Below are 25,998 nucleotides of genomic sequence, written 5' to 3'. Positions count from 1 at the left end.
ACACATGAGGAAAATACCCTACCAAAACAAAACACTACACGCACAATTCTCCACCTTCGGTGAGGCTGAAAGAGAGAACTACACAAGAGATGTAAGTCACATCCTTTAATGCACAAAGCAGACGGTGCTCACAACTACAACAACAAGTACGGTATAAGAATCTGTACAGAATAGAACAATTTTTCTTTTTCTTTTGGACAAAATAAGAAATAAATGTTCCTTTTGGACAGAAACTTGCACACACCATTTACATTACATACATTGAGAGGTCATTTAAAAAATGCACCTAGGACTTCTGAGTTAAACAAACTAAGGCAGTCAGAAAATTGAGTCATAACGAAAAGTAAAATAAAAGACCCTCAACCTGCCAAAAAAAAAAAGACAGGGACGTCAATATAAAATTCATGCTTCTCTTAATAGTTTGTATCCGACATGGTGAGGACTTTATAAAGGTATTAGCTTAAAAAGTTAGGCAAAGTTCTTGTTAAATAAGCTTTTCAAGAGTGCCACGTCCCCAGCAGTCTCTCATCCACTGAATCCCAGTTATAACATATAAAAAGGTTGTTACATCAGAAAGTCAGCAAACATAATTTCTTCCTGTTTGCAGTTTGTTTACTTTGTGCATTTGACAGCATCGTACCATTCTCTCTGCAAAGTCCGTTTCCCTTATTTGTGCAAGTCTTTTCCTCAACAAGAAAGAACATTTAAAAAAAAACACCTCCAACACACAACACACAAATAGGAAAATGCAACTATAAAACAGCTGGTAGAGTGGAAACACCAGAAATTAGTTTTCACGCACTTCTCTTAACTGACTGGATTTTAACTTGTTGGTGTTTCTTTAAGCTACTGTCAGATCCATTTCAACAATTTACAGGCACTAATGCTACAGAATCATAGACCATTCAAATATTCTCAATATAAACTCCAGAGACATCTCTTGATTTAATTGATCTTGGATGGTAACAATCCCTGAAGTGAATTTTATATCCAGTATTACCTTAGCCCTTCCCAGTATCGCATTCAGGAGCGGGGTCAGTATTTGCAGGAGGTTGTTGAGAGGGGTGAAGTATATAGATAAGGATATGCAGTTAACACAAATATTTATCTTCAGACAGTTGATACTTTAGAGAGGTTGTCAGTAGTTTAGAAGCAAAATTAGTGTTTTATATTAACAGGTTATTACCAAAACACACAAATAGCTATACTGATTTATAAAGATTTCACAAAAACATGATTTATTAACCTTTAAACAGATTTCCTGTAGTGTTGGTAATCAAAAGACATCAGCTCTATGCCAGAGCCTGGGAACCAGTCAGGAGGAAAGTGTGCAGTTGAAGTTTCACTACCCAAAATTAGTGAAATGACAACAGTAAGCAAATGGCAAACAGTATATTAGATTTTTAAAATTCATTCAGTTTTAACATTTAAATGTAGACATTATCAATAGCACATTGACACATTTTTCCAATTAGAATTGTTATGGTGACAGTGTTTCTTTAACATGTAGTCAGTGATTCTTTTTCTTCTGTTATCTAAGTTTCCCATATATCAGTCTTTTGGGTCTGTTGAATTTGCCAGTATTCTCTTTTTCTTTAAAAAAGTTCAAGTGTAGTCACTACTACCTGTAGTAGCCAGGAGCTACTACCTTTTCTTGGCTCATAAATGTTGGTAATCCTGTTTTCTTACTGATGCACTGGGCTCACAACTGGCCATAGGTATATAGGCACCGGGGGGTTAAATGAAAAATAGTTTACTACTCGATAACAGAATTGTATGCTTCAGAGGGATAGACGTGCTAGTCTGTAACGGAATAAGCTTAAACAACAAATAGTCTTGCAGCACCTTAGAGTCTAAGAAAACATGTAGATGGTATCGTGAGCTTCCGTGGGCACAACCCATTTCTTCAGATGAATGGCGTTAAGGGGTCCAAGGGACAAATTGCATGCTGTTGGCACAGCTCTTCTCCCCAGGCCAGGAGTTAGTCAGTATCCTAACACACTGATTTATATTTTCTGTTGGATAACCATCTTTTCAAGAGAGATACACACAACTCCACAATGCATTCCAGCCTCCTCTCTGGCGCCTACCACCTCAAGTCAGTTTTCCAAAAAATCCACCTCGGATCAAGATGCACATGAATGGAACTACACAGCACAATGCAGGAAAAGGGACCCATTCACAAAGTCATGCACTGGTCTCACCTGCTTGGCAACAGCACAACACGTTCTAAAGATGAGTATGCTGCGAACGGTGATATCGAACATTGGAAGGCTCTTTCTTCAGCGAACCCACAAAAGGTACCAGCCCTTGTTGACTGTTCTTTTTGAAAGGCAACAAGAGGCTAAGCTGCAGAAAGTAATACATGTTACCCCCATTGCTCAGTTCTTCTCCGGGCTAGCGTTCTACTCGAGGGAAGCCGGCTTCCGAAGCATCTGGCAGTGACGTTCCCGATATCTGTCAGTCAAACAAATATTAATATTAATTCCTAGCATACCAAACTAAAAGCAGTATCAATAACTTTCTGCCTGTCCCAAGTACAATATCAATAGAACATAAGCAGATTTTTCATTGACTATATCACAGATCAGCATACATGGATAAAGTACATTTCTAAATCTATAACGCTATGCCAACTCTAAACAAAAATTGTCACTGGACCAAGAAAAGGCCTAATGAAGACCTAAGAATGACACCCCTCCCAAATTACAAGTTTTGAATGCATGTTGAGGCCCTCGTGTCGTTAAACAAAACAAAGTTGCAAAAAAACTTATTTTTCCCATCCTTCACCTTGTTTCTGTATCTAGCATGGCCAAACTATTTCTGCTCAAATGGAGTTCTCTTTCCCACCCTGCCACTCACTTGCTGCGTAACTATGGATTTTGGATTGGTCTGCGTCTCAATTCACCCATGTAAGCCACATGCTGTGCGTAACAAATCCTGGAAACAGGTCAAACTCACATGATTCGGGGTTTTACTGTGAACCTCGAACATGGACTCTGCCCCAAGACAATCCCAAGATCATAAATCTGGGCCAAAAGTTTGCCCAAAATGGTTCTTTTCCCCAGCAGGCTCCAAAGCTGCATTTTTTTAAATAAAATAGATTACTCCAGTAAGTATGCTGCTGCTCGACTGAAACCCTGGAATGTAATGTGAGACGGGCTGGAATCTTTTGGCTCCTGCTGGGTGCAATGCTCTGGGAACACCCTAGAAGAAAGGCACTACTGTATTGGTGCAAAGCATTTCACCGTATCATCACCTGTTGCAAAGCCAGGCTTGGGTTGTGAAGATCGATGGTGGCAAGAGACGGGATGCGAGACTCTGAGACCGTTTTGTTCTCCTTTTTGACAAATCTGGAATTTCGAGCTGCAGAAGACAAACAAAGAGACAGACTGCTGTGGACTTGTTATTTTCAAGCATAGTGTCAATATTTCCCTCTGAAAAATTGTCACATGCTAATATGATTTAAAAATAAATGTCTTGATGCAACGTATACTGCTCTTTATAATGTACTAGAAAATTTACCTGGCATTGTCGGGTTCTTAATTATTGTTTTTCTTCATGTAAATGATTGCTCTGGGGCACAGCGGGGGATGTGGATTCAGGAATGCAGGCTGTCCTGCAGCAAAAGAACTACTCCAGCCCTCTCTCACCACAGCAGCTTGGGGCCAGGTGAAAAGCATCTCTCCATGGCCACTGCAGCTCTAGCTGGCACAGCCAGGGAAGGGGTGCATGTCCCCGGGTGGGGGCAGGTCCAGGTTCATCTCCCTCCCTGTACCTCCCAACTACAATGAGGAATGCAGCAAACTGTGCAGTTTCCCCTCGCTCCCTGACAAGGTGGAACAGCCAGGCGTGTTCCCGTACGACTCTGGGGGAGGGAGAGCATCAGTCGCCCTGCTCTCCTTAAAGGTCTTGGTGGGGGGACTCAGAGCTAGGGCAGTTCTGGGGGTGGGACACCCCTGCCAGTCCTTTTCACCTGCCTGGTGATTCTGTCTCTTTTCTGTATGGTTTTCTGAGAAGCAATCCCATTCCTGGCACTTCCCATTTTCCCAGCACAACCAAACCCCTCACCTTGCTTTAAGTTATGGCACACACAAGAGGAAGCTGTATTCCGAATTTGGTTGTCCTCGCTCTTACCATTCAGGAGGAGTTCTTGAACAGACAAACTCTCTCAAATACATAGTAGATTTATCATCCAGTTTAATTAACGGAAAATTAAAACGCATACCGTCCACTCCTTTGAGTTCAGGGAGATGGTTATAGGTTAGCTCAGGCAAACGCACATCTGTCTTGGAGAATTCCCATCTTTTCTTGTTTGCCTGAAGAACGTTCTTTTCATTTGAGACCTGATACCAAGGGATTGATTTCCATGAGTAACATCCAGAGCAAAGCTAAGGTTACTAAAAGTGAAACCATTCAGGTTTAAAAGAAGTGAGACATTCTGTGCTATGAAGCTTCCTCAGGTGTCGGAGAACTAAAACAACCTGTATTCTTTTCTAGAAACATTCTGTTCAATAACCCTCAAGGCAAGCTTTGGGAAATTAGTTATTAAAGGAAACCACCTATAATTACACAGAACACCAAAACCGGCAAGTGGTCTCAACTGTGCAGTCCTTCCTCAGACAAAACGCCTATTCATCTTGAGAGTTTTGCCTGAAAGTGACTAACATCAAGCTTTCAACCCACATGACCTTTTCCACAAGAGCTGCTAGGCAGTCATTTTCGAGAGTGAGTCATTCGTTTTGACAATCTGTCCCCAGAACCTTCTAAATGTAAATCCTAAACTGCTTGGTCACCATAGCCAACATCTGTCTCTCCTCCCACCAGGCCAGAAACTATCTGTACTTGTCTAGATGAATACATGTCTATCGCCTTAGACCTCTCCGAGAGCAAACTTAAATAATATTCCAGTACAATACAGTCACATAACTGTGAGTAAACTATTATGTATGATGTCCCCAAGCCAACAGGAAATATTTCTTGCAAGTTGGCTATCCAGAAAAGACTGAAATGAAAGATATTAATGGCATGAAAGTAAACAGTGACGTTTAAAATACATCGTTTTCACTACAGGAGAAGAAGGAAGCTTACCGATGTGCTCAAGCTGACATTATAATGCCCTGCTGGTGAATGTTTTCCTTGCCTTATAAAAGGGGTTAAGTATTTTTTAGTCTTCTCGTCGACTCTATAAATGAAAACAACAAAATCCAAGACTCAGAATTAGCAAGAATCTCTTGGTAACTTCATCATATAAAACAAATGATGCAATGTGAGACAACCAACCCTGACACAATCAGTTGCTTGAGCTACTGGTCTTGAACATAAAACACTGCACTGCCAAAACATTACACCCTGATCAGAAGTGTACCCTGGCCTGGGCCGGTCAAGCAATGACAGTTAAGGTCAGTCTCTCACTTAACAGTGTGGCATTGTAATATGGACAAGCAGCTGCCATAGACTCCTCTCAACAACCTATTTCGAAGGCTGGTGTCCAGGATTGTTATGGGCTAACCAGCCTGCTAGTATCCTGTGTTTGTGTTACTCGCTCAGGCCAGAGAGTGGATTCCCCCATCCTTCTTCACTGGTAGGATGTAGCAGGACATCAAAGCTGAGCAGTGGCGGCCCAGCAATACAGGCGACCTAGGCGGTCGCCTAGGGCACCAAGAAAAACAGCCGTTGAGGGCTTTGGAGGCGGGGGTGCCGATCGCGTGATTTGCCTAGGGCACCAGTTGCCGGCAGCTCGTCTAGGGCCATTCCTGAAGCTGAGTCACACTTAAGTGGTGGGAGAGGGCCTATAGATCCCGATGCATATTCTCAATTCCAGACTCAACTGTTCACACTCTCAGTGGGGAGGGTCACACTCCTTCTCGCACACCAGCACAACCCTGGAATCCCACAGACGTTGCGTGAGAACGCTGCCTGCCTAGGTTCTTTATCGCAAGCTCTCTCCTGTGCCTGCCCTCTGAGGCAAAACGCTTTGCAGTCTCTCCCTCCTGCGGTTGTATCGCGAGCTCATTACTGCGCCTCCTGTGCCCAGACCTATCTCTGGGGGCGGAGCGGGGCCCTTTCACTGTGTCAGCAGGAGCGCCAAGAAATGGTGATCTTCAAAGCCACCGTTTCCCAGAGAACTGGAGCATCACAGAGGCTACTGCGCCCCTCCAGCGTCATCTCCCTTCTGCACCGGGCACTGGGGTCAGTGTCTTCCCTGCACCCTTTGAAACAGTTACGGTTCTCTCCACAAATCCAGGGCCGTCCCTAGGAAAGCACAAGGTCTGGGACCCCCCCCCCACTGCAGGCCCTGTCCCAGCTCCACTCCACCCCACCTTGCCCCTACTCCACTCCCTTGCCTGAAGCCACTTCCCCCAAGCAACGCAAGCTGGGAGTTCAGCGGGGGCGGGAGGGAGGGGTTGCCCTTCTACACTCACCAGGGTGGCAGGAGCCAGATCCAGCCGGCAGCCTGCTCCTCTCCATCATCTTCTCCCAGCTTGCTGCCCTCCGCGTTACGGCAGCAGCAGGAAGAGAAGTGCCCGGGGGCCGGGAGCTCTGCTTCCTGCCGCTGCAGTGAAGTGGGGTGCAGCGGGCTGGCAGCCGGCAGTGGGGAGGAGCAGATCAGACTGCTGGGGAGTTCCAGCTCCTGCTGCCGCAGCAAGTGTGGGAGATCCCTGCTGCCGCATGGTAATCTCCTGGGCCAAGGTGGCCCCATTCATAGGACGGCTAAGGCCCCCCAAAATGTATGGGGCTTGGGGCAGCCGCAAATCATCCTATAAATGGGACAGCTCAAGGGAATGTAGCGAGTATGCATGACCCAGATCCATTTGCAGAAGGGACGAGCAGGTTGGTCTTGCACCCTTCTCTCTTTCCCTACATCCTTGGCTCGGTCTGGTCCATGATTATTAAACATCTGTTACAGTAAGGAATGCGCCTGACTGCAGCACTGATCCATGGCTGTACATTTCCAGAACAGCCAACAAACCCTCATTTGCCAACACAGAATTATTACCTCCCGAGGGAATTCGGAATCAAAAAAATTAAAAATACTGCACCAACACACACAATTTTTCACAGTATCTTAAAATTCTGCACATTGTCAAAATAACACCATAGAATTGTGCCAGTTACTCAATAAGTATGTGAGTAACGATACAAAGAATCAGAAAACGTGTGTGTGGGAGGGGTGGTGGTGTTGGATTAAATTCTTTTCTAGGCATATTACTACGGAAGTCTGAGTAATAGTTGTCATTTAAATGACAACAGAGAAGCATGTTTCCTGTACCCCACAGGCCCAGGGCAACGCCTTGGCGTAGTGCGGGGGGATGAAGGAGGGAATAGCTGGGAAAGAGCCTTTGCACGAACCTGGAGGGCTGTTGGGTATGAATGGGAGAAGTATGGAATGGGATTGGTTTTTTGGAGGGGGATTGGTAGGGAATTGGGGAGCTTGCCCCATGCAGAACCCTGGCCCCTCTCATTCAGACACTTCTGTCCCCATTCTCACATGTCCTTGCACACCCTCCCCCCATATGCTGTTCTCACACGTCCTGGGACCCACCTCACACATGCACCCCCTTCCTCCTATCACCATGCATCTCTGATTCCATCCCCATCACCTCCCTCTCCCCACTCAGCCACTCCCCATTCCCATGCAGTCCTGAACCCTCATTCAGCCTCTGCCCCACCCCCCAGCCTTTCTGAACCCCAGTCTGTGTGATGCTCCACCAACTCTCTGTCTTTTCCCTCCATGGGTGCCTCCTCACTTGGCCCTTTGGGCAGGGCACTGTGAGGAACGCAGCCTCTGCTCTCTCCTTAGCTGCTACAGCAGGTGAGCAGCTGCCCCTCTGTTCTGGCACCACAGCAGCCCCCGGTGAGCGAAATGTGTGAACCGTGTGTATTTCCTGCGGAGGGAAAAAAATATCTGGCGGGGGACATGAATTGGGTGCACGCGCAGTGGTGCGGAATTCTCCCAGGAGTGAGACCTGCAAGCAAGAACTTACGTTCACCAGGTGCAGATTCTAGGATCTCAAAATACAAAGAGCCCCAATTAATGGGCTTAGGATAACGGCCTTCTGATCCCTTCCTTTGTGGCTACACGCCTAGAGGCAGATTCTCTGCTCTGCTCACGTGGTGCAATTAGAGCAGAAAGTGGTATGGCCGAGGTCCCAGGGGTCTCCTCCCCAGTCCTGTTGCCATCCTACTCACAGGCCCCAGGAGGAAGGAGTGCGTCAGGGCGAGCATGAGTAGTCAGAGCATGCTGTGCTCTGAGTGTCTCCAACTGGTGTTTGATCCCATGGGGACTGTCACCTGCTGGCATAGTTGCATCAGGGCCAGGGAGAAATCAGGGAGCCCTAAGTGGCTCCCTTCATGGCTTAAACTCCGGAAAGCAGAAATTCCAACTCCAATTCCACAATCTCAAAAGCCAATTACAGCCCTTTCCGCTCACCTGAAAACCATCTGCCACCCACCCAGCCCTGCCCAAAACCCACTGAGCCCCCTTCATGGTAACAATGTCACTCCAGGGCTCTCTCAGCACCCGGTGACACCTTATGGAGCATTTGCCAACCTCCTCCGCTGTTCTCTTCAGCTTCCATACCTGTAATTATGGCTTCCGGGGATCGTTCCCAACCCAGAGTTAATGCTCATATTGGGTGTGACAATGGGAGGAATCACCGCGCCTGGGTTCTTTGTGTAATCCAGGCTGCTGCTGGAGTCTTTCATGCTCGTCGGAGGGACGGTTTTGAATTGACTGGTCCCGCCGTCATACAGACAGTTCCTGTTGGAAGATCGGTCGGCTCTCTCCAGCTCAGCTTTGGATAATTTCACCTTGAGCAGTTTGGAATCTTTGCTCTTTGGGTCAGCGTTGAAGTCCTGTTTAGAACGAGAAAGTGTCACTCTGGCCTGGAGGCTAGCACCGAAGTGAGCACTAGCTCGCGGCAGCCTGGGGGGAACTAACAGGAAAGGCACCGCGCGTAAGGAGCCGAGGAAGCATCGCGATGTTATGAAGACAAACTCCCGTTTTCCCATCAGCAAAGGGTAGCGTTCGTAATTCACAGAAGAATTATCGAGTCTCGCCGTCCCATGCACATAAGTTATCTGGCTATAGCTCACCAATGCACGAGTAATAGAACAAAAGAGCTGCCATTTGGGAGGGGCGGGGCCGGGGGGGGGGGCCTGCAAGCACAGGGTGGCCTGGAGCGACCTCCCCCCCGAAATGGGAGCTGCATCACATAAGCACCCCAATCTCCTGCCCACTCCTGCATCCTCCCTTCCTCCCAGACTTGCACCAGTAAGCCACAGGTGGGTGGGTGTTTCTCAATTTAAAAATAAACTAAATCAGACTTTATCCCATCCACATTTTTCCTTGTGAGCAAAACATTAATTGATCAGACTTGGGATTGCCTCAGAATATAAAGCAATAGTATTTGTAGACACCAAATTGCAGACGTATAAAAGAGCTGGATAATGTACAATGATCAAATGGCATGGATTTCCTATGCAGCACGTGCACTTGGAATAATTTTGAAATGATACACAAGGATCTTTTTTCAAAATAGGTGGCAGGTGCCCACTGAGACCGCAATCTGGAGAGAACAATATAATGAAGAAAGAAAAAAAAAAAAGATGTACAAGTGTAACCCACACACCTAGTGTGGTTCCTGAGTACTGCAAGTGGCACCTAGACCACTGCAACAGTTAAGATCAAGAGACCTCTACAGCAGAGGCTGGGAGCCAGCTGGCTTTTAGCTCAGAGGGTAGCGGCTCCTAGAGTCAGCTCCCGAGGTCCCAAGTTCAAATCCGCCTTGGTGGTGGTTATGCAAGCACTGGTGCAGGGCCAAATAACACAGACTTTACTGAGAAGCCATGCCCTGAAAACCTGGTGTCTCAGGTAGGACACCCAAGAACCAAGACATCACCAGTCACTTGAAAATTTTGGCCAAAATCCTCCGCTGAGGATGATTTGTCAACAGCCTCCAGAGCATTACCCCTGAAAAATGTTACAGCATGAAACACCACGGTGGAGCAACAGCCACAGCAGATAGCCCACAATGAAGCTGAGGGTTTTTCACATCACAGCCTCTATGCTGCATGTGACCCAGCAACAGAATTGACAGATTTAATATACTGCTTATGACTAACACTGCCCAGCTGGTGCACAAGCATTTTCTGCATCAGTTACAAATTCAGAGTGACCTACCAGGGTAGCCTTGTTTTGCATCTGGCAGTGATTTCATCCAGGTATAAGAAATACAACTAGGTTAAGGGAAATTAACTGAAAACTTGAAAAACTCTTCCATCTCACTGCTTTATAAACCTGGCCAGTTTTTCCACCATTCAAAATTTTCTACAGTTTTTTTTTTTAATAAAACATTTCCCCAATTTTTAAAATAATTTTAATTGGATTTTATAATCAAGATTGTCCAATGCATCTTTGTTGACCAACCAAATTTAGTGATGGAGAAAAATAAAACTAAACATGGTAAGTGAATGCTAAAAAACTGAGATGAAAAAACTTGGGTCAAAAACTCGCAAATGATTAACATTTTTAAGAAAAGCAGTAGTTTCAACAAACATTCTGTTTCTGATAACCGACCAGATTTATTGGAAGAGACAGGTCTAGATCACAAAAACATTGTTCCAAGTTATGCTTACCTTACCAGAAAGTGATGAAAGACGGCGCATTTTTAAATAATGGAATGTAACAATATCTGCACACTTCCCTATCTAATTCCAGAAGCGGGGCATCTGTATACCAAAACAGTGGGGGGTTTTTAAAAGATGAAATGAATACTATTATGGAAAACAAAAATAAGATCTACTAACCTGAATATCAAGCATTTTTCTTTCTTCTCCTAAAGAATCATCTTTGTCCTTTTTGGTGATTTTTGATTTTTTTGGCAAAGGATGATCCCGGGCATCTTTCTGAAGCTTTAACCTAAGTTCCTGAGCAAATCTACATTCCATATTAAAAATAAACAAAGCCGCTTCCATTAGTACAAAATCTCCGCAACTTGGTATTCACCCCAGGCCCAGTCAAATTACTTGAACAAGAAGTCAAACGATTCCTTTTCTTAAAATGGGAAACTGGCCAAACTGAATTACCCATTAAAAAGCCTCACACATTGGATGCATCAGGCGGCAAATGACGATCCTGCACTAATTTGGCTGGAGTTTAGATACGGTTGGTGAATATAGCGTGATGTGAATTAGTGCTGGTGAGGAGACCTCATCCTGAATGCTGGCCACTTCTTGCTGAATAAACACTGGGACAAAGGTACAGCATTCCTTCTTGAGGTAGGAAGCTTCAGTCTTGTGTCCCAATTCAGTGGCGCGCTCTGCTGCATGCAGTGCCCAATGTAACGTATCTAACTTTCCCTTGCTATAATTATTTTCCTTTTTCTGCCAATCACGGAGAAAGTCCTATGCCCTTGTAATGCTAAACACACTGAAGGTCTTTATCAGAAAGTGCAGTTCTACTTTGCAAACTGACTAGGTAAAAATGGTACCATGTGGGGTGTCTGGCAGTTTCCACATCAAATGTGCTCAGTTTACACGTCAAGTGTTGTTGTTTTTTCCTAACTGCCAGCCCTGCAAACTCAGCATGAAACCTCCCAGACCAGTGGCATTAGCTCCTTTCTTCCCCTGCCATTGTGACCAAGAAGCAAACAGACAACCTACCTTTCCACAAATCCATCTTTATTAAAGAAGTCGCACTGCAACAGGTCAGCACAGGATGGCCTTTTGTCTGGATCAATCTGCAAGCATTTCTAAAAGACCAAGGTAAGTTTTGATAAGCAACTGCAGTAGAATCAAATTTAAAACCCCTTTGTATTTCTAAATAAAAGCCATAAAAAAAGTAAGAAAACAGAAATAGAAGGGCAAAAGTTATAGAAGAAAATACCGCTACTGTGTGATTAAGTGATGTAACCAGGGAAGACAACCTGGAGGTATTTAACCATGTTTGCTTGCTTCAGCTATTTTAGACAGTGACACTTGGAAACTCTTTCCATACAGAGTTGTTGCCTTGCACAGACATCAATCTGTCTCCTAAACTGTAACTATCTCTTTAATGTTTATTATTTTAATGTTTTGGGGGCAGGATTTTACATTGTGGTCTATATTAAGCATTAGAAACCAAATAAGTTGTGTTCAAGTGTTATTTTATTTGGCCAACTAAAAATACTGTATTCCACAAGTTCATACACACACAAAATGGCAACATAGTTTCTGGCAGCTAATTGCCATTGTAACTGAAGCAGAAAATGTTGTGGTGGAAGATGAAGGGCAGCCTCCTTTCTATTCCTCTCCACCACCAAACGACAAACCTACTTGCTTTCATTCTTGACACCCAGAGAAGTGACTTTATGGCTTGTGAGTATGGATGCTGAATGCAGCTAGCTATAGGGAAGAGAGATCACTCCCACATGGTCACACAACTCCCTCGTATACCAGAGAGAAGGGCTGTTTTAAATGCTCCTTGCTAGGATTTTGCCTCTGTAACCCACTGGTCAGCATGCACTCTGTGTCCCATCTGCATCTTGAGAGCCTGGCAGACAGACTCAAGCTTTCAGTTCTGGAGGTCCCCAGTTCAACCTGGCTGTCAGCTAAGACGGCAGCCGCTGCTTATTCAAAGACTGCCTAGCTTTGAAACCTTCCCCTGGCAGCTGTACCCTGGGTTAGTAGGCTACTCGCTGCAGGCAGGGCTGGAATCAGTACTGAACAGGGCCTCCAAATCACTAGCCAAGGGAGACCCTACTTCCCACTACCCCGCTCCACGTGAGAGGAGAACGAAGCTTGTGAGGCAAGGACCACACCACAGCACTTGCTCCCTCAGCTCAGTGGCCAAGGAGCAAGGCAGGAAGGAGGGAGGGCAGCTCTGGGCCGCCTTCCCCAGCCATTACCCAACTGCACGAGGAGTGGGGGCCTCAGCCCCATCCCCATTCAGCCAGCGAGGCCAGAAGGGGCCTTGAGCGTGCCTATCCTCACTCTGCCAAGGGCACCGTTACAGAGCCCGGGGAAGTGCAGGAGGGGGTGAGGAGAGAACACAGATCTATGAAAAGTCTACAGGGGGCAACGGTGCCACTGGCAAATGACCCCCCGGAAAGGAGGATCAATAAGTGGAGTGACACAAAGAGGGGACAGCCAGGAAAGGGGATCAGGACTCAGCTAGCCCAGGGTACAGACGCCAGCCAAAGGTGGGAGTAGAAAGCACACTCAAAGGGATGAGGACACAGTAAATCCTAGAAGCCGCAGCAATAAAGTGCTTTGCCGAAAAGAAGAGAGCTGCACATCATTTTTTTTTTTTAAATTGCCAACCCAGCTAATTGTTAATTAGCCTTGGAACAGACAAAAAAGGCAGCAAACACAGCCTCTTCCCGGCATTTTTGATCCCTCTTCCCCACCATCTAAATGACAGACCCTTAAGAGCAAAGGAAAGGAAGACAGAAGGCGGAAACAGAAGGCCAAGGAATTTCCAAAATAAGGACTTACCTTTGCTAAATCTAACACCGCAGCAGAGAGCCTGGGATACCGTCTTTCAAGAGGTTCGACCTCCTTGACTTCCGGCAGCCTCACTCCAGCAAAGAGTGGATTTTTATAGAACAGCTCTTGATGCCTTGGAGTTAAGTTGCCTGGAATTGACAGGTGATATTGTTACGTTATCCACAAAGGCATAGAGAAAGCTAAAAACGGACGACAACAGCTCTGCGCTTGATAGAAGACTACATGATGTTGCTGCCAGCATACATGACTGTTCCCCACTCTCACCCTCAGGTTCAGGAGGCCACTAGAGAGACCATGTAGGGTGCCTGTCGCTGGTTTATTTAGCTGCACTTCCCAAGGTACAGCCTCTTGAAGCTCCCGTTGGCCACGGATCGCCATTCCCGGCCAATGGGAGCTGTGGAAAGTGGTGCAGACCGGGATGCCACTTTCTACAGCTCCCATTGGCCAGGAATGGCGACGTGCAGCCAATGGGAGCTTGAAGTGTCTGTACTTGCAGAGGCGCAGGAAAATCAAGTGGCAGCGGCCCGGCAGGATCCAAGCCTGGTGAACTGTGCCCGGCCCAGTCACTGCTCACCACTGCAGTAGATGCACTGTCCCTTTAACAGTGGGCCCTTTGCCTATTGAAATGCACAGCCTAAGGGTGCCGTTAGGAACATGGCTGCTTCTGGGTAGCCAGGCAGCTGTGGTGGCCTAGAGAATTATTTTAAATATTCCCTTGGCAACAAAGCTATCAGATGCAGACAAGGCCACATCTAATGATGTAAGATGAGCATGCTTCTAACCAGTCCCCGTCAGAGACAGCAAAGACAACAGGTTGTGGTATTTTCGACTCTTGCATTGCTGTAATCAGGAACACATTTCCACCTTCCAGCCCGGGGAACGAGAGGTGAAATGAAATACCCCTGGGGGTCGTCACCAAAGCCCGGCAGGACATTTGTCCACATCACAAAACACACCCTGTTTTGGTCTAATCAGCTGCCTTTACAACTCTCTCCTGCCCCCGCGACTGACGCAGCCTGAGAGCATTAAGGCAAGAATCGGGGGGCTCCGTCAAGACGGTCCGCCAGTGTTTGCTTTGCTCCCAGTGCCGTCCTTTTCTCACGTACCACAAGCCTTTGCCAGCTAAAGACAGAAAAAAGCTGACACATTCTTACCCAGACACTTCATGATATGGTACAGCTGGTCGATGTCCGAATCCCCAGGAAACAAGGGCTCTCCTGTGAGCATTTCTGTGACCAGACAGCCAATGGCCCACACATCCACAGCTCTGAAAGAAAAGCACCCAAGACTGAAGCCAGCTTCGGCAAAACCATCTCAAGGCAGCTTTTTTCTGACATCTGAGCCCCAAGCAGAAGATGATCTGTGCACAGAAAGCCCCTGCAGGCTGCACGGCCCAACTCAGCATTGCTCGGGATCGCACATGGTTTTTGCAGACGGCCGTTTTCATTTTTAAACAGGCAAAGAAAAAAAGTGAAAATTTGTTTGATCAAAACCTTAGTTTCACAAATGAGACTGAGCAATTTCAGGTAACGTAACATGCTGTAGTGTTTTTCCCCTTATTAAGTTGAGCAGCTCTCTTCTAAATAGAAATTGACGGGATGTGTTCTCCAGAAGATGTATTTGCTGAAGTTGGATTTAAAGGTATATAGAGAGATAATATGCACGTACATTTTTAAAGAGGCATGTCAAACAGCATTAGAAATGGAAAGGGATGACACCAGGACTTTCCACACTGAAGTCCACAGGAGTACTGACCAAGTCTTCCGAATGGAGTCTCAATGCAAAGAAATCCAATAAATTCCACGTACACCCCCTGAGTAAGAATCCCCCACATATCTGTCAAAGTCCTAAGCAGACTACCCATCTAATTAGCATTTGCTTCCTCTATATAGCCTGCAGCCTTCAGAAGCCACAATGCTGTTAGCATCTTTCTGTCTGAAGACAATAGGAAGGGTCTATCTATCCATCTCTGGGTTTTCCATTGCCTTCACCCATCACTACAGTACCCAAGCAGCTTCCATGTAAAATCACTAGCAATAGTCAGAACCCCAATGGACTTTACTCTGGCTCTTCTCTCTCTTTTTTGTGTGTTACAGAACCTGTACTGGGGCAAAGTTTTGTTTCAAGGGGGAGGTGAGGAAGGAGTGCTGGTGCTAGCTACCACACATTTTAAGAGCTTGTCTGCATGTCTGTCTGTTCAAGAACTTCTCCTAAACAGCAAGGGCTAGGACAACCAAATTCAGACTACAGCTTCCTCTTATCATCACTTAAAGCAAGGTCAGGGTTTGGTGGTGCCAGGACAATGGGATGTGCTTGGAATGGGATTGCTTCTCATAAAACCATCCAGAAAAGGGACAGAATCACCAGGAAGGTGAAAGGGACTAGATGGGGGAGTGCCACCCTCCATCCAGGACTGCCCCAGCCCTGAGCCTCCAACCCCCCAGGAGCCCATTAGAGAGGGCAGGGGTCTGAAGTCAGATTCATATGGGGATATTGCTGGCTGTTCTCTTCATCACTGTCAGGAAGCAAGGGAAAAGCGCACACACTTAATTTACTTAAGAACCCGAGCAACACAGGGTAAATATGCTAAGGTTATTATACATATGATGGAAAAGCCTCCCTGTAATTTGTCTGCAAAGCAGGGATAACCGTCTGCAAAGCAGGGATAATCCTCTGCACGCTCTTCTGCTCAGTTTCTTACTTGCCATACTTGGTATCTCCAACCAACAATTCTGGTGCTCTGTACCATCGCGTTGCCACGTAGTCAGTGTAAGCTTCACCAGGGGCTGCCAGAGTACGAGCGAATCCAAAATCACAGAGTTTTACAACCCCTGATTGGGAGATCAATATATTTTCTGGTTTGATGTCTCTGTGTATTATCTAACAAGAGAAGCAAAGAAGTAGAATGAAGAACTTCCTATTTCTACATCACGTGACAGTTTACATTCTATAGACCTTCCCAGCCAAAAATCTAGTCCCATAGGGCGTGAGAGCTAAGCTTTCTCTTGAAGAGCAGACACCTAAGTTAAGTCTTCAAAAGACCTTCATGTATACACAATCAGTGCACAAAGTGTGTACCAAAACATGCAGGTGTGCACACAAACACCTACTTTGCATACAAACAATCCTTTTGTACGTGAAGTTCCTAGCACAGATATTTTAGAGGCATAATTTATGTGCCTGTTCTAGGAAATCTGACCTGGACCATTTATTTAAAGAATAAAAGTTGCAAGAGCTGTGCTGAAACATCACAGTGTTGTGGGTGTATCACCCAGCTGAAAAAAGAAATTCAATGCACTTACACAATAGCTATTTCCCAAATATGCAAGAACATGCTTCTTAACACAAAATTAAAATGAGAAACCTGTTGTCACAGGAAAGTGAATCAGCTATTTGGCAAGATTTAAAAAGAAAGTGGATATTTATAGGGACACTTGAATATCTAGAATTATCCTAATTAATACCAAACATTGTGAAGAGCTATTACACCTCATGTTTCAGGAATTAAATCAACCGTTAATTACTGGAGACCCAGATGAGATTTCTGTGAAGGGCAGATTACCCCACATCTGCCCACTACAAAGTTCTTCAAATCTTCCTTTGAAACAGCTAGTCACCACCAGGGAGAGGATAGACTGAGAACTGAATGAACTTGGGTCTGAGCCAACCTGGGAATTCTTATGAAATACGGTCACTATTAACAGTTGCATACTTTACTTATTTCTTTCTAGTTGCAGCTTTACTTAAAACGAGTATTTCAGCAGCTACTCAGCCATTCAAGTTTTTTTTTAAATGCAAATTGAACCTCATCCATCTACTTACATTGTGACTGTGACAAAATCCTATTCCTTTTATAATCTGAAATAAATATTTCCGAACTCTACTGTAATCTAGTCCATGTGGAAACAGCTCCAGGTCATCGAGGAGTGTGTGGTCCACAAATTCAAACACCAGATACCATCGTTTCTTCTTCTTGCACACTTCTAGCAAATTCACCAGATTTTCATGTCGAAGTTGCTGTTATAAAACAATCAATACTTCATGAGCACATATCAGCATTCACCAGGATAACAAAGAGAGCTAGAGTCCGAAAGCTTAATTGCAATGCATCTAGTGTCCCAAACACCCTTTTATATTTGACATGACACTTGTGCTGATTTATGTTTAAAATTGGGTACGAAGGGTCTCATAAGAACAGACGTACTGGGTCAATCCGATGGTTCATCTAGCCCGGTATCCAGTGCCTGTCAATGGCCAGTGCCAAATGCTTCTCCAAAGAAAATAACTTTAATTTCATAAGTCAAAGAGGCCCATGTGTACATTTTACTATCATCAGAAAAAGCAAATGAGTAAGTAAACATCTATAAGGATGACACTGGGAATCTCATTATTGTATCCATAAAGGGAATTTCCAAAGCTCACCTTCCCCCTTTGGTACATAGTTCATAACAACTGGATTTAGATCTCTACAGTTCACGAGTCCTGCCCCTGTGAAGATAGCCAGTATTAATTTGGGCCCCAATCCTGCAAAGACTTCAAAGCGTGCACGAAAATAAGCATGCACTTAAAGAGATTATTTGCAGTGTGTAAAGTTAAATATTTGGGCCAGGTCCTTACAATCGCACCCCATCCTGTCCATAGCAAGGATTTCTGCTCCTGCAGAGGTGAACCAGAACCCCAAGAGATCCCCTAGTGAAGACAAGGGAGCTAGTTTTCATTGGAGAATTCAGTCACATTCGATCGCATCTTCAAGGCGTCACAGTAAATAACATGCTGCCAAATTTGACTTTGCACTCAGGGAAGACAGGGGCAGTTTCATTTAACCTTATCTCAGCTGGCCAAGAACAAACTTTACCAGACCCATAGTATTACCTGCAAACACAGTGTTAAACACAGCTTGCTCCTGTCACGACCAACATTGCTGTGGTTAGCCTGGCTCCTCTAGGCCATGTTCGAATGCAATCTAGCAAATACGAGCCTCATCTCTGCAGTGTCATCCACCTCTGCCAGTCCCACAGGAGCGAGAGGCTACTGGTGTATACTTACAGCTCTTTTAGAGGACCCACTAAAGGTAAGTGCATGTATCCGAGGCTCACATGGTGAAAATTCTTCACCTTTGAGTCTTCCCCACATCTTTCAAAAAGATGAAGGAGACGATATGCTGACAAAATCATGCAATTCTTCTCCTCCACTCCTTTTCTTACACCCCTCTCTACTCTCAATGACAAAAATCTTGTCTATGATAATGTAACTTATAGAGCTGTGCCAATTCATCACCATTCTCATGTACCCAAAAGTGTTAACTCCATGCTTTTCCCCTGTGCAACAAGGATACTCTTTTCCCTCTGACTATATGGGGCCCAGAACAATGGGGCTCCAATGTCCAAAACCAGACATTTTCATAGCGTAAATATTTACAGCCAGTAATATTAGTGCTGTAATGCCCTTACACTAAACATACAAAGGGATAGTTCAAACTTCAGCATTTTCCCTAAAATGTGGTTAACAATTAAAAAGGTTTCATTAAACTATGTCTTATCTGGCAGAGTGAGGTTAAAGAGTAACATGCCAAACAGACAAGGGCTCTGTGTTTTGTTTTGTTTTGTTTTGTTAAATGATGGTTTAGGAAAAGGGTCAGTCAAAGCAGCAAATGAAGCCATAGAGGTGTTTTCGCTACTCATTTTACCACCAGAGCCGAACTCTAAAGTGTCATATTTATATTAGCAGCTTATCTGTAGAGGTAACAAAACAAAAACCACAGTGTTAAAAGAGCTGTAATCAAGTTGCAGTTGCTAATATTTCTGAAAAAAAAATCAAGAAATCATACAAGACATTTTAAAGGTGTTTTATTTGGAAAGCTACTATACAACAAGGAACACCAAGCCCAAAACTCACAGTATCTTCTAGGGCCTTGTCTACACAAAGTCATATCACGTCACTCATGGTAGCATACTGAAAAAGGTACAATCCCTCTAGCAGGGATGCTGGTACACTAGTATGAAAGGGCTTAGGGTTTGTCTACACACCAGTCTTGCCCAGTATAGCCCCCTAGCATAGACTCAGCATAAACTGGCAGAAAGCAAAGTCTAAAGTGTAATGCTTGACACTGATAATTAGCAAAACAATAATGGAAGTTGTATATGCAAATGCAAGAGTTCAGGAACACATGCCAAATATCCAGTAATGCTCCAGTGCTATTAGCTGTTCTCCTGGGAAACAACTCCTTCTGGATCTTTATGGGTTAAAGGGTGTTGTACCTGATGGGCCTGGAAGGGGAAAATCATATGGGGATAGCTGAGGTTGAAGAGAGGGATGGAATGAGATTTAGGACTTTGGGCCACCTTGGAAGGTGCAAAAAGGCCACACAGTAGAAGAAATTCTCTCCAACTTTGGAACCGTGCATTTGATACTTAATGCCATGGTGGCAAATCCTGGTTTGGACAGACACCACAAGCATGGATTTCTAATCCTGGTCTACTAAAAAAGAACTTGAAAAACAAAGTAAAAACCCGATCAAATAAAGATGAAATGCTGAGAATAATGCATTCACTCTTTAATTCAGTATTTCACTTCACTTTGACTCTACTCATCAGTTTCGTAATTGGGTGAGCAGCTTAGTGGAGTCAGTAGGCTGTTAAACGAGATGGATTTGTTGTAACATATGGAGAGGAAATTATTTTTATTAGGTCTACCATACACAGCAAAAACCAATCAATCCATTTTGGTTAGCAGCATTTCACACCGGGGAGAGTGGCATCAAGCCTATTACATCAAGTCAAATGTTGGGTTACTTTTAGCAACAAATTGAACATGTGTTTCCTAAGACCAGAGAGCTGTTGATTGACAGATGGAAAAGTCGTATGGGAAAATTGGACCTTAAATTTCATATCATTGTTATATATATATAGGCTTCTGCCCTACATGGCTGTGCCAATATTCTAAGCAGAGTAATGCATTTTCAAAAACCGACACTTTTATAAAATTCACTCTGAACGTGATTCAATCCATCATCATAGTATTCCTGTTTTAACGAATAATATATTACATGTAGGTTATCCCACTTTGCACTACCAAAGAACCAAATATTGACAACAGCTAAACGCACAGCAGGATTTAGAAGGGATTAGAAATGCATATGGAGAAAAGAATATCCAGTGACATTAGACAAATCAAAGGGTTATAAAGCTGCATTGCAGTGCTTTGACATAACTCAACCACTAACTGATGGTCTTGGAAAGAAATTTACCCCTCTGGGTAGATTATTCCACAATTGTCCGTGATGTTTTCTTGTGCCTTCCTATAAAGCATCACATACTGGCCATTGTTGGAGATGAGATCCCTAGAGTCCTGCAAGGATACAAAATCCGAATCTGCAAAAATGATCCACGGCTATCTGCATCCACAGACACAGATAGCCCTGGATTTAAAGCAGATAACTGCACATCTGCAGAGTTCTAGATCCAAAATTTGCATCCACACCTGTATAAATGAGCCATGGATATCCACATCCACCGATGCAGATATCCACTGATGTAAAGCAGATACCTGAAGATTTATAGGGCTCCAGAGATCTCATACTAGGTATATCACTGCTCTGAAGTTATACGCCAACTCCTTTGTTTTAACATACAGTTTCACACACTTGACAAAAACCTAAATCTACACATTTCTCGTGTGCTCCTTTACATCTCTTGCTGTCAGAAATCCCCTTTTTCCACTTGTCACATGCAGAGCGCCACTTCCAATCATCTAATACTAATGTGTGTCCAACAGGCAGATGAAGAGAATATCTGCCAAGAGCAGACCCTTAATTGCAGTCAAGGGGGAATCAAGTTTGCAGCTTCATTTGTGTCTTATTTCCTTTCACTCTTCCCTTATGAATAAAGAGCACACAAACACATTCCTAACAAACTCAGTGCCAGCCAAGAACAGCACCTAGCCAAACAGAAAGGTAACTCCCAGTTGATGTGGGCTAACTGCCAAATCTACCTACCATTGGTATTAAAAAAAAAAAACAGTACCTGACCATACCTGGATTGTTTCATCTAGATTGTTGCTATATTCTAAATGTAAACAGAAAATAACTTACCACTAGAAATTTATTTTTCCAAAAGTAATTCAGATTCTTAGCTCACAAATGTCCTGTAATTTCAATGCAGAGATGCTACTCATGGTTTAGCAAGGTTTAAAAATAATAAAAAAAAATAATAAAAAAGATTCTCTAATACACATTTTTAAAGACAACCAAGATTACAAGTAATATATAGTTATGCATTTTTTTACACGTAAATATAAACATGATAATGGATAATTACTAGCTTTACCATAGTTTTTGTACTTTTAAATTGTCTAGGGCTGAGAAATGTGACAACCTAAAACCCTGATTTAGTAAAGCATCCCTATTCGAGAAAATACTTATAATGCAGTTAACTGCTCTCCTGAATCAGGAGCTAAGACTTTTCTTCTGATCCCTGAAGGCTGAAGCTACTATATTACTCTATCTTCCCAGAAAAGACCCAACTTTCAAAATAAAGTAACCTGCACTTAAGTTTTTAATAGCACAATGTATCTAAGTAGATGGTATGCCTCTTATATACGGCTATATTTCTTAGAAGAAAGATAAATAAAAGAAACATCAAAACAACCATTTATACCAAACTGTTTCAGCAGCTATAAAACAATTTCCTAGACTGACACTGGGATTTACACTAAATGCATTTGTATATGAAAGTCATTGCTGCACACGCTGGGTAAAAATGGACCTTGCTTCTGCCAATTCCTGCATCTTACTCTTGTATGTGAACTCACCTTAAGCAGCTTGATTTCTCGCATGGCAATTTTTTTAACCATTTTATCATCCTCGCTTTCCAAAAACTTCTTGATAGCGACTATTCTTCCATTGTCTTTATTTCTGCACTTCATTACCATTCCATAGCTTCCTTCTCCGACAAGACCAAGGTTCTCATACTTTTCCATTGTAACCCAGAAACAGCTGTGTCTTTGTGCTGAAAGCCATAAACCATAATTAGCGCACACAACAAAAAGGTTTTCTTTCTTGATCAGTCTACATTTCTGACAAATTCTTCACTGCTTTTATGATGAGTCTCTTCCCAGCCCCCCACCAGCACACATATGTAACGATAACCTTCCCAAGCTGGGCTCTGTGATCTCCCAAGCATCCTTATGAGAGACTAGATTAAAAAAACAATGTAGCAGGGTAAGCATTTGTATTATGTTTGGTATCGCAGCACATTTTTTAATAGAAACAAAAGGGTTTGTGCAAGACAAAGTTAGAAGCCTGGACTGAAATTTGTAAAAGTGGTGACACTTATGGCAAAATAATACACTTATGTAAAGTACAAAGATTTTTGTTTTTATATCATTATGATAAACAGCTATTAATTTTATACATCCTTTGTTTCAATAAAAAATGTACTGATTAGAAAAGCAAATACAAATCTTCAGAGATTACAGTATACTTTTTGTAGCCTATGTTGAATGGCTGACGGAAACCTGTACAGAAGAGAATTGAAACTGACATTGTTCTAGGGAGAAAAGCAACCATTCATGTTGTCTTAATCACCAGAGGAGGAAGCAGGAAACTTTTTTCACCTGATAATTTCATTCTGATAATTTCTAACTGGCACTACTTCTTATCCCACTACCAAGCTGTCTCTTGAACATCACTACGAATCATTTCATTCAGTTTTCACACATTTCTGTTTAAATGAAACCTTAAGTAAGATGGTTTATGCAGTTATAATACAGCTCAGGTTTATCTCCTCACACTTGGTTTCTCATAAACTTGTAAATGGATCCAAATGGAGAAGTAAATATTTCAAAAATACCAATAAAAATAAGACTATGCAGCCAAGAATTTATAACAATAAAAAGTTATCAAACCCAGACAATGAAGGTTTAGATTGTTTCTTATTGCTAGGAATGAGCCTGCTCCTCCAGAAATCAATGAAAATTTTGCCCTTGACGTTAATGAGCCTAGGGATGTGCTATGATAACAGGTGAATGTTGTGCGCTCTGCTTTGGAAATGACAAACATTTACTGAATCTTCAATTACCTAAGGCAGGCAGAGGCTTGTGTTCGAGAATGTTAGTCTCAAAACGTGTGCCTCCCGCCTCTTCATGCTATAGTCCCTGGACCAGGAAATACATAAAACCACCAACCTGCTAAAAAGCTGAAGAAATCTAACATGGGTGAGAGGGAGCTGTGATACAGCCAACAGCAATGGGGCAACTGTCCGTCAGCATAGCATCCAAGTCCTTCACAAGTCGCTCCAGGCTCGATTTGCTTTCACCTCCAGCTCAGGAAGTCTGCAGCAATATGGAGGAGTTAATATCACAGTGGCTGAATTCACTCTTCCTCCTCCCCCAAAATAGATGCTGTACATGTGTGTTCCCAGGTACAAATCTCTCAAAGCCTTAATTAGAGAACCCCTGTAACCCTTCACCCCATACACTGGCTCCCAACCCTCTGCAGAGGGAGTCCCACATCACATCAGGTAACCTCCCCACGCTGTTCCTCCACCACTTCAAATGCAACACCCTCCCTCCCGGCCCCACACCAGCCTCCCACCCCAGTGCAGAGAAAGCCCCATCACACTTGCAACCCTCCCCCAGCCCCACCCCAGTGCAGGGGGAGCCCCTATTACACCTGCAACCCTCCACCCCACCCCACACTTGCCCCCCACCCCAGTGCAGGGGGGGGCCCTATTACACCTGCCCCCCACCCCAGTGCAGGGGGAGCCCCTATTACACCTGCAACCCTCCACCCCACCCCACACTTGCCCCCCACCCCAGTGCAGGGGGAGCCCCTATTACACCTGCAACCCTCCACCCCACCCCACACTTGCCCCCCACCCCAGTGCAGGGGGAGCCCCTATTACACCTGCAACCCTCCACCCCACCCCACACTTGCCCCCCACCCCAGTGCAGGGGGAGCCCCTATTACACCTGCAACCCTCCCCAGTGCAGGAGGGGCCCCTATTACACCTGCAACCCCCCCACTCCAGTGCAGGGGGAGCCCCATCATAGTGCACCCCACCGCCGCCCCAGTGCAAGGGGAGCCCCTGTCCTATCACACCTGCAACCCCCCGTCCCAGTGCAGGGGGAGCCCCCATCACACCGCCCCCCCCGCGCCACACACCTGCCGCGCGCCGCCCCCCGTGCCGAGCCAGGCGTGCAGGGGCTGCAGCTGGCGGGCTCCCCGGGGCGGGGCTGCCCGGAACGCGCGCGGCGTGGGGAGGGGCGGGGCCGCCCTCCCTTCTCACTCGCCTGGCCCCCAGCAGCCACCGCACGCGCTCACGCGAGGGGGGGGGGTGGAACAGCCGCATGCGCGCGCGCCTTACCTCCCAGGCGCGCGCGAAGGTCCCAGGCAGAGAGCGGGCGCGAGCGGCGGTAACCAGGGGCAACGGCTCCGCTGTACACACAGCGCCGCCAGGGGCGGGAGCCGCGCGTGCCGGAGCGCGCGGGGCGGGGAGCCGCGAGGGCGCCCGGCTGCCGGCCCCGCTGCTGCGCCCCCGCAGCACGTGCACCGCCCTGCCGTAGAGGCCAGCCCTTGTCTAAAAGCTTCCCTGGGGGCAGCTCTTCAGATAACGTGATAGAGGCACCGTTGTGAACAGAGCGGGGCTGCAAAACCCTGGCTCCTGCCCTAGCCCCGCTGGGCGCTGCAAGGCTGGCGAACTGCGCGTCTGTCCTAGCGCCTCACCCCTGGACAGACTCGCCCCCCTCTCTGCTTAACTGCATGTAGATGCACACGCCGCTCCTGAGCAGCAGGGGCAGAGAGGATGTGTGTGTGGGCACCATTTCCCCCCCAGCACACCAAGCATGCTACCGCCACCATGCAAAACAGTATTAAATGTAAAAAAAAGCCACATAAGGGGGACCTCCACTTCATCTGTGGGAGAGCCCCCTGCCCTACAATTTGGAAAGCAGCTGCAGCCTAAACCCTGTTCTCAGCAACTATGCCCCGTCATTTACATAAGCTTTTTTTTTTTTAAAGGGGGAAATATTGCTCCCTGGCTACCATACCTGGTACTAAGATGTTGGGTAAATAGATTATCAAGATTGGAAATTAGTTCAGCATTTGCATGGAAGGGAAAGGTTCTCTACTGTGTAGGGAAAGCAATACCAAGGAACTAATAGGGGAAGGCTGGAATGACTAAATACTTGGAATAGGGGCTTGGCTGATAGCCACAGTGCAGGGATTACAGGGGCCCCTGCTGTAAGTAAGCCAGCAATAAATTAAACAATGAAAGAATTTGAGTGTGCACCTAGACTGCGGTTAATGTTCCACTATCCTAATAAGGCTGTAATGCATAAACAAAACCCCAGCTACCCCGTAGCAAAATTCTGCAGTCAGCCTTCCGCTAGACTAACAAGCAATCGTAGAGAAGCCACATCTATATGCCAAGCTAACTTCTTCCACTGCTACTAGGTGCTGAATTGGGAGATTTCACATAGGTGGGGTGGAAAGGAATGTAATGGCTTATC

The 25,998-nt window shown here is 45.1% G+C and overlaps 1 protein-coding gene across 3 annotated transcripts; it reads right to left on the bottom strand.

The window, feature by feature from the left end:
- Positions 1–92: 92 nt before the first annotated feature.
- CDKL2 (cyclin dependent kinase like 2) lies at positions 93–25,011 on the bottom strand. 3 transcript variants are annotated; one of them, XM_075929358.1, is made up of 14 exons: positions 24,855–25,011; positions 23,674–23,820; positions 22,300–22,496; positions 17,314–17,508; positions 16,193–16,371; positions 14,646–14,758; positions 13,480–13,619; positions 11,668–11,756; positions 10,813–10,942; positions 8,585–8,859; positions 5,092–5,185; positions 4,229–4,346; positions 3,260–3,366; positions 93–2,457 (listed from the first exon to the last, which is right to left on the bottom strand). In XM_075929358.1, the coding sequence occupies exons 2-14, from the start codon at positions 23,699–23,701 to the stop codon at positions 2,398–2,400; spliced, it is 1,725 nt and encodes a 574-aa protein (XP_075785473.1). In that variant the 5' UTR covers positions 23,702–23,820; positions 24,855–25,011; the 3' UTR covers positions 93–2,397. The 3 variants fall into 3 exon arrangements, with proteins under 3 accessions (XP_075785473.1, XP_075785472.1, XP_075785474.1); XM_075929357.1 differs by lacking the exon at positions 24,855–25,011 and adding an exon at positions 24,653–24,803; XM_075929359.1 differs by lacking the exons at positions 23,674–23,820; positions 24,855–25,011 and adding an exon at positions 17,914–17,979 and having other exon boundaries at positions 22,300–22,436.
- Positions 25,012–25,998: the final 987 nt, after the last annotated feature.

The sequence above is a fragment of the Pelodiscus sinensis genome, chromosome 5 (genome assembly GCF_049634645.1).
Source record: "Pelodiscus sinensis isolate JC-2024 chromosome 5, ASM4963464v1, whole genome shotgun sequence".
Lineage (NCBI taxonomy): Eukaryota > Metazoa > Chordata > Testudines > Trionychidae > Pelodiscus > Pelodiscus sinensis.
Note: the sequence above shows the minus strand (reverse complement) of the source record. Positions and strands in the feature narration are given on the sequence as shown.